General features: G+C 40.4%; 2 protein-coding genes across 2 annotated transcripts in view; both read right to left on the bottom strand.

Annotated features, from left to right (window-relative positions):
* Positions 1–454: 454 nt before the first annotated feature.
* LOC137973017 (small integral membrane protein 7-like) lies at positions 455–6849 on the bottom strand. The gene is made up of 5 exons (XM_068819724.1): positions 6712–6849; positions 5413–5454; positions 4552–4607; positions 3778–3868; positions 455–1814 (listed from the first exon to the last, which is right to left on the bottom strand). The coding sequence occupies exons 1-5, from the start codon at positions 6741–6743 to the stop codon at positions 1799–1801; spliced, it is 237 nt and encodes a 78-aa protein (XP_068675825.1). The 5' UTR covers positions 6744–6849; the 3' UTR covers positions 455–1798.
* Positions 6850–8120: 1271 nt separating this feature from the next.
* LOC137974241 (adrenocorticotropic hormone receptor-like) overlaps positions 8121–9113 on the bottom strand; it is a 1068-nt gene continuing 75 nt past the window's right edge. The window contains exon 1 of the mRNA XM_068821112.1: positions 8121–9113. This exon is cut by the window's right edge and continues 75 nt beyond it. Within this exon, the coding sequence (XP_068677213.1) occupies positions 8121–9113 (993 nt within the window).

Raw genomic sequence — 9113 nt, 5'->3', positions numbered from 1 at the left:
ACGGTATTGTCGGGATTGTGCGGACGGTATGGTCGAAATGGGGCAAACGGTATTCTTGGTTTTCACATGACGTCACGACCGCCATGTTGGTGCCCTAAACAAAGAAAAGGCGGCCATGTTGGTGCCCCGACCAAATCCTCCGGGAATTTAACTCTATTATTATGCAAACGCTTCCTTTTGTTTTCGTTGAAAAACACGGCTGTTGATCACGTGAGTGAAAACCAGCAATTGTCGCAATGATGCAAACGGTAGTGTCGAAATGGCCGCGCAAACTATATTGTCGGAATGGTGCAAACTGTATTGTCGGAATGGTACAAACGGTATTGTCGGGATGGTGCGGGCGGTATGGTCGAAATGGTGCAAACGGTGGACGGAGACGGTGAATGGTAATCCTAGTAACAAAATGAAGAGATGATTTGATTGTCAGTCAAAACATGACCCTGATCTACAAAGCCGTGCTTACTCGCTTACCCTGACACCTTTATTGACATTAAATAAAATGTAGTCTAAGTACAAAGTACAGTCATTAGCAAAGTACAAAGTCCAGTCATTAGCAAAGTACAAAGTCCAGTCATTAGCGAAGTACAAACTCCAGTTATTAGATTAGCGACCTTCAAATTGGAGCAACAGAACGACTACGAGTTCTAGTTTTCTGTACTGAGCACGCGCATTAGGTTTAAATCGCCCGATGTGAATGAATCCGGAATCCGGAATCCGGCGTACGGAATCTAGAATCCACAAATTTTCATGGAATCCAAGATCCATTTCGGCGGAACCCGTGAGTTTCGAATCCCGAATCCATGTCTCGGAATCTGGAATCAGAGAGCCACCCGGATTCCTTTACAAAGGGCGAGAGGATTTAAAGAACGAAATTTCTCGAAATACCCGTGCTCACGTCCTCGTACTCCAATATGAAGGTCCGTATTGCTTTGGGCTTGGCTTCATTCACTGAAATGGAAACTGCTTTCATGCACGAAGTGTGCTAGATCACAGTGTTCTTTATGAAATAAATTTTATAAGTTTACTGAATACACAATATTCTGTGATGGCATAGAAGAATAGGGGCACAAATATCCTTCCTAAAGTCTTTCACTTTTTTACAAATCTACCTTTAATAATGAAAACCTCACTAAAATAAGCATATTACTGAGGAAAGAAAACGGACATTAAGGAAAATGTATTAAGTGATGTCATACTTCTCTTACTATCATACTTTTGACTTCGTATGAGAACTTTTGTACAAACCCTACTGTATGTTAAAGTTTTATCTCCAGAGAAGAAAATAACAATTCTGTGGTGCAGTTTCCGAGTGGTCCCAGATTATTTCATGAACCCTTTCACTCCCAAGAGTGCCACCTATAGATTTTACTCTGTCTAACGCCAGACGATTTTACTCGTCAATGGGGAACCCCACGGGGCTGAAAGGGTTTTAAGTGTTCAACCCTTTGTCACTTTCTTCAATTTTGCAAATGATTAAGAGTTGATGTTCATTTGAAGTTCTTTTTCCACAAGTATTTCACTTATATAATACTAGAATGTTTTGAAAGCTCTCAAATTTAATTCCCCAAAGGTTTATCCCATTTTGAGAATTTTCAAAACATCAGTCACATTTTATTATAATCATACAGGTAAATTCTGCAGTATATTTAGGGAGTGTAATTTACAATACCAAGTTTTGTCTTTTGATGAAAGCATTAACAGCTTGGGTGAATTATTCATCTTCTTACATCTCTGAGAAGATATGCATGATCACATGTACATTGTACACGTCACAGTGGATACTGTCATTGAGATCCTGTCAGGAACCAAACAATCTGAAACAAAACAGAAAGAAGCTTGATATGGGTTTACCGCAATTGACACTTTATTCTACTCAGCAGTGTTTTGGTGACAATAGAACCCACTGGAAACTCGGAAAAATCCGAGACCCAGATGGGCTTCGAACCCATGACCCTCCGTGATCTAGTCGGATGCTCTAACCACTGAGCTACTGGAGACTCTATGGTGAGCAAAGTCGAAATGTGGGTTTTGACTCGAGCTGCATCACGCAGCTACAGAGTTACTGTGTATATCATTCTCACATTTGCTCACAGCAGTGTTTTATCAGGTTTAAAAACACAACCCATAGCCAAGTGTTTCCCTGATAAAAAATGTGTTGCGAGTGTTTTGAACGACTTAAAAAACATGCCACAAAAAGCATGTCCCTTCAGGGGTCCGAACAAAGGTTAGCATACATGAAAAATAAGCTGCGCCTCATTACAATTCTTTATACAAAGAATTCTAACGAGGAGTGTTTATCAGGTTTAAAGCTCATGCACATGACGTTTTATCGATGTTATGATAACCTGTTGGGCTCATGAATTAGTCACGGTTTTCTAAGATCAGGGTGGTTGTAACCCGGGGATGGGGTTGCTCGTCGTTTTAGGGGTTAAAAAAGCGGTTTTCCTACCTCTTAGGGTGTTCAGCCTCAAAAGGTCCACAGCAGGAGCTTTAGTGGCATCTTTTAGGGTATTGAGCCGAAAAATTATTACAGGAGACATTTGACAGGTAACTAATTTTTAATTTTGTCTAATTAAAACCCATAATTTGGTACCTCTTGGGGGTTAAAAAAGATTCATGCCACGCCCACAAGACAGGATCTTGGCACCACTTAGGGGTTCTTTTCAAAATTTTCCGACAGACACTCCCATCCTTTTTATATGGGAGTTCCCCTTGGGGGTTGTAGCTTTCGTGCTTAATAAAGTAGCACGCTGTACCAGCTACATGTATGCTGTTTGTATGGCTTCTATTGATAGTGAAGAGAGGAAACTGGGCAACTTCAGAATATCCGAATAGCTCAGTCGGTAGAGCAGCGGTGATCTAAAGGTCGTGGGTTCAATTCCCACCCTGGTCAGAGTTTTTCTCTGTCCTTGTGTGGGCCCATTTCCATCAGTAGGGCTAATGCTCCCATGGTTCATATGGGGTACAAAACTAGTACTTCACATTACACTGTTGAAATATAAGTGCAACACGGACAGCATTTGCAAAAACGTAACCCTTCCTTGTACTTGTATATCTTCATTGCCGTGACTTTAACATCTTCAGCTCCCAAGGCCTGCTCGCGTCTGACCTTGTAGCTCAGTCGGTAGAGCAGCGGTGATCTAAACCGAAGGTCGTGGGTTCCCATTTTCATTAGTAGGGCTAACGCTCACATAGTTCATATGGGGTAGAAATCTAGCACTTCACATTACACTCTATTCAGTTAAGTCCATCTAAATAATGCACTACAAACCTCTTGCTATATATACCTACAGTACTGTATGAATATATTATTTGTGTTGATCACTTCAGGACCACAGAAGCAGCACTCTATTACACATATTTGTGTGGCTAGTATTACGAGTTTTAGCCAAAGTATTTTCTGAACTGTGACCCTGTGAGAGCGGCATTTGATCACATACTTGTGTTGACCAATAAATTATTTTGTAACGCAGGAGCAGCATTAATCTTAAATGCATATTAAAGTTGCCTGGTATTTTGAAACCCAAAAAACACCTTCCATAACTAAAAGAGTTTTTTTTACTTAAAAACTCAAAAACAATGCTAAAAAAACCACCAACTTCTATTCTTCTATACAGGACACCCACTTTATCTAAGTATAAAACATAGGTGATGCCATTTAAACCCAAGAGAACAGCCATGAGAAATTTGTTTTTGTCCATACTGATAAAGTTCGTACACAAACAACCTGGGTCAAGTTCCTGACACAAAAGGGCAGACGTTGTCAGTCATACTTACACAATCATGAATACAATCATAACAACGTTCCAGAGTCCAATAAAAATCCTGAAGTATCGTAGATTAAGGAGAAATTCCTTGAACTTTTCACCTTGTAATAAGAACCAAAAGTGTCCAAATGAGAAAGACTCAAACTACATTAATAGAGTATTCAGAAGAAATGCACGAATAGCAGACAAACTTTGTTTGAAAATACCGGTAATCATAAAAGGTTTGGACCGAGGAGTCATAATCATAATAAAGTGAAGTACGATCACCCAGGTGGGTGTAGTCCTGAGAAGGACAGTTTAGGATGACGTTGACTGATGCTTTGGCAACCCAAGTCATCTTCAGAGTCAAGTGATCTGTGTAACATCAGTAGATGGTGTAAACACTCTGGTCATTGACATAATCGGTTAGTCAAGTTGTGATGTTGCTGGTCGACTTTCAGTTACGCCTAGACGTTATTGACTGTGAAGACTGCAAGCAGTGATTGGCACGTTTCAATCCATCTAGGTCTAAGGCCTGTATGTGTATCATATGATTGTAAATTAGGTTGGTCTGTTATTGTTATAAAGAATAAGTCAGTCAGTGTGTTGTTTGTTGTGATAAGTCGTTTGTAAGGTGCGGGAAGTTGTAGTAATAATAATTATTATTATTTGTACTATAGTGATGGGTCTGTCAGCAACACGGATGTTGTAACGGATCCATGCAATAATTTCAGAGGTTCCTTTGATGTAGGGTATTGTTACTGTTGTGGCAGGTGCTGGATAGAGAAAATGCAAGGGAGATTACCAAGTGAAGGCTCATCATTTTCCTCTCCAAATGAATCAGTAGGATTCTTCTTTTTACTGATAAAGCAAAATGTTAGAAAGACAATGAGAATTTAATCAAGGTTAATGCATGAGAAATTGTGTTTCTTGGTTCCATATTTCACACACTATTAGCCATTTCTCACACACCTGTCTAATTTTGACCTGTCTTTGGAATAAAAGTGGTGACCCATATAGCCTGTAAGGTTGGTTCAACCATATTCTCATTTGAAACACTGTACAATAGTTTCCCTCAGAAATGACCTTTTCCTCAAAGGAGTTGTCAAAAACAATCAATCTATTACAGTAAATGAATATTAGCAGAGCTCCGCACAGGCGGCACCATGGGTAAGACCAGTATCATGTGACCATATTGCAGGTTCACATTTAGAGCTCATCGAGGCAGCCATACTCCAGCTAGTTTATAGCTTACCGGTACATCTTTGATAATTGACATTCATGTTATTGTCAATTGACACCTTTCAAAACAAGGTATCCACTGACCAGTATCACATGACCATATTGTGGTCTCAACTTGAGAGTTCATCGAGGTCAGCTGTTTTTTTTTTTGTTTGACTGCTGACCAGGTACTTGGTTTTGATTGGATCGCACGCTCAAGCCTGCTTATTGTAAGAACAAATAAACCGGAAGCTCTGGTTTTAGGATTGGCTAAATCTATATGTTTTCTCGCAGTAATGCATGTTACTGTCTGTCTTTTGAAATGTTTCAGGTGGGTGAAGAATGATGAGAATGAAAGCACTGCTGTCCACTTCAGAAAATGAGAAAACTTTGGTGTCAGTTCTAGTCATAATGTCCCTGAGATTATATAATGAGTGATACTTACAGTTTGAAGTTTAATACAGCACAGGCATTTATCAACAACGTGCTGAAAAATTAAGAATGTTAGACTTGTAAGAGGGCCTGTCATGCTTTTCAGAGTTTTAGTTCAAGACATGCGTATTTCTTTCTCGTCACTATCGGAATTCCTGGGACTCAGTGGTAACCTGCCTTTGCTTTAAAATAGGAAACATAAACACTCTGAGTTCTCTCACTCTCTCACAAAAAAATGGCGAGTTTTTGAAGGGAAGGGGAGCTACAAAAGGTTGCAAAATTGGCGAGACACTGCTGTTAAAAGACACCTTTTCTAGCTTTCAATACCCGCCGGATCTAGAATTTCAACCTTTCCCACTTCCCCCCTCCCTCTCCCCGTTTCAATGTTGACTGTTCAAGTTTTCAGCATTTTTTCGGTATTGCTAGCAACATTGATAAGGAGGAGGGGGGGAGTGGGGGGGGAGGGGGGTTGCAGTGTGTAAGATATTAGGTAAATTAATAATGCCCAAAGAAGATAAAGTGTCTCCACATGTTTTTGCAACTTGTTGTAGTTTATTGTGTTAGCAATAATAATAATTGCTATATTTCAATAATTTCACTGGGTGAAATGCCAAATTACCTTATCCATAATGCACCTTGTGCGCAAAACCTCCCAAAACTAGCTTGGCATTAAAAGTGCAACTATTCAAAAATCCCGCAAAGTCGTTAATGAGAGTGTTTATTAGCCATGGCTAAAACAGCAAAGCCCATGACCTCAAATGCTGAAGTTGCTTTCAATACCCCCATTAGACTCAATTCTAACCATTTTTGAAAATGATACTAACGCTGTAAAACTCTAGTTTAATCATAGTATCGAACATCTTGGGAATCATGAGTAGCTGCTAATTGATTAGTGGGTTTACATATAGTGGGAGATAGCGAAGATACCGTTGACGTCACCTATTATCATTAATTTGCCAACCAGAGTCTCATTGGCTGTCGAAACAATAGGTCTTTTGTTCCTGTGCTTGGTACATGTGAATAACAAAAACAATGTTTGTAAACAGATATCATCCCGATAGAAAGGATGGATATAAAGTGGAAGGACGCGATTTTAACCAGATTCGGTCTAAAAAAGTTGGAATCACGTTCCCTTGCATCGCAAACGAGGCTAAGCTTAATTCAATGCGTTAGTGAGTGAATTAATTAAGCTTGACTTACGTGGCAAAGTGAACCTTAAAAATGGAAAAAAAGTCTGTCTTTCCTTTAATAGTCGATCGTTCGACCCCCTAAGAAGATAGTACATACTATTCAGACCAATATAACTCCTTACCCAGCTACGAGAATGTCAGAAATGAAAGCCATCGACAAGAAAATGGTCCCAGCGTTCCTTTGAAAACAAAGCTAAGGAGACTATTGATTTCCCATAAACGGACAATGTGTTAGGCAAAGCTAATGGCGTGGTTTCTAAGCTGAAGACAAATTGCCTGGATACTAAGCTTTTCTTAATGAGGGAGATTGGGGACTATATTTCACCAATTCTCAAAACTTTGAGTGCCCTTTTGGGTTTTACGATTTGCTGATGAAAACAAAGGAAGGGTTAGCAATTTCTAATGAAAAGAAATAGCTGAGGCCACAAAATTCGTAGGAAATGGTCTGGAGAATTGACGTATTACCCTCCCCAAAAAAATGACCAGTGCCCCAGAGTCAAACAATCCATTTTCCATTGTATCTCGTAAGTGTCAACCGTCCTCTGGCCCCAACGCTGTCGTTGGGTAGGGCCAGTTCCTCTAGCCTAGTTAGCTCGCGAAGAGAGAGCCTCAAGAAAACAATCAAATTAACAAATCGAAAGCGGTTCAGCGTTGTCCGTACTTTTGTCGAAAACGATATTCGTCATCACCGTGGTCAAAATGTTGTGGACTCACTCGGCTGCGCCTCGTGAGTCCACAATATTTACCACAATATTCAACGCCAAAGAGAGTTTTTATTTCAGAGCGTGACCAAAATCATGACACAAAGAAAGAGCAAGCGTTGTTATGATTAGTTTATTTTTGCAAAATGGGCGTTCCTGATTGGCTATTACATTGCGTGACAAATTGAAGCGAGCATGACGCGTACAGCGTTGTCTAGACTGTTATCGACAACGGCAAATTAGCCAATCAGATTGCGAGATTACAAGCAACTGTGGTAAAAAAATTCATGGTGTGAATGCCATCTAATTGTTTTCAGTGGTTGGTTCTCGAAAGGCGTAACAGTTCATTGGCTGATTCTCTCTCGCCATTTTGTTATAAGCAGCATCTGTTATAATTGGCAATAGCGATTACTTTGGTTTAGAGCGGCTTTCAAATGAGTGTCGTAAAACCAAAACCAAAGTAATTACTTTGGCCAATCAAAAAGGACGGAGACAATCCAGTAAACCAATCAAAACTCGAAGTAATTACATGTAGCCGACACAAAGCGCGGGAAAATGTGCACGCGCGAGCCACAATTGGTTTTGGTTTCACTTCTGATTGGTTGAAAAAGTGGCGCGAGGACTTTGAACCAATCACTGAGTGAAGTAAATGCAAAACCAAAGCAATTCGCTAATTACTTTCGACACTCAATTGAAAACCGCTCTAGTTTCTTCAATAAGATTATTATTAGGGCCTCCACTCCGGTTTAAAAAAACAAAACAAATGCGCATGTTTCAGGTTGAACGGAATAAGTTGTATGACTTATCAGACCAAGCGTCAGTCTTTCTTCTCAGTAATGGGGGCCGATTTCTCTGGTTGTCTTGGTTGTTGTGGTATCCATCCTGTTCTTCCCGGCATTGTCAGCGGTCAATTGAGCGGACTGGGTTAAGGCTACTTCGATTTTCCCGTGAGGACCTTGGTCTCTAGTTCTGGTGGTATGGGGATTCATGGCAGGTGCCACTCGAAATGTGCAGTGGAGCATGCGTACTACAGCACTCTTGAAGTTTGGTAGGCGAAAAGCATAAAGAAAAGGATTAATGAGGGAATTAATGGTGATAAATACAAAGTGAAAATCTCTAAGCCAATGAATGAGCTCGCAACTGCAAGTGTGGCATAGGTTCATTAGATAGATCATGATGCAAGAAGGGAGGTAACAAGATAGAAAGACCCCAAGCATGATTAAATATGTTTTGGTGAATTTGTTTTCCATCTCTATAGCGCGCTGACGCGCTTTGTTGTGTTCCGATTGGCCGTCAGTTAGGGAACTGATGTTAGCGATCTGTCTTTTGGCGTACTGGAAAATGCGCACATAGGAAAAGATGAAAATGAAGAGTGTACAGAACATGGTGATATTAGCAAACGCAAACGCGTATGTGACAAAACCCACAAAAAAGAAAAGAGAGGTAAAGCAGCCAGATAGGAACCAGACAGTGGCAGCAGTCAGGCCTACTCGCCTGTAATTGGTATTGGCTCGATACCATAGCGGCTTTGTGATGGCCAAGTAACGGTCAACAGTAAGAGCAGCCAAACTCAAAAGAGAAGCTGTACAACAGAGAAAATAAACAGATTGTGAAAACCACGACAAGCTGATGGAAAGGCCTCGTGCCTCTCGATAGTGGGTATTGATGGATAAGGGTTCGACCAACAAGCCAACAATTAGATCTGTCACAGCGAGGTTGGCGATCAGAAACGTGAAAGGACTTCGTAGGTTTTTATTTGGGTCCACTAACACTGCAAGGATGACCATCATATTTCCAGGAACGGTGGCTATCATGAATATAAG

The sequence above is a fragment of the Montipora foliosa genome, chromosome 10 (genome assembly GCF_036669935.1).
Source record: "Montipora foliosa isolate CH-2021 chromosome 10, ASM3666993v2, whole genome shotgun sequence".
Lineage (NCBI taxonomy): Eukaryota > Metazoa > Cnidaria > Anthozoa > Scleractinia > Acroporidae > Montipora > Montipora foliosa.
The sequence above is the reverse complement of the archived record's forward strand: the minus strand, read 5'-3'. Positions and strand labels throughout refer to the sequence as shown.

Bases quoted from the DNA above. Each gene is read 5' to 3' on its own strand.
- LOC137973017 (XM_068819724.1), bottom strand. From the start codon at position 6,743: ATGGCTTTCATTTCTGACATTCTCGTAGCTGG. The intron at 5,455-6,711 runs GTAAGGAGTTAT...TTAATTTTTCAG, and splicing joins TCTGACATTCTCGTAGCTGG to CACGTTGTTGATAAATGCCT. The intron at 4,608-5,412 runs GTAAGTATCACT...TTGCTTTATCAG, and splicing joins GCTGTATTAAACTTCAAACT to TAAAAAGAAGAATCCTACTG.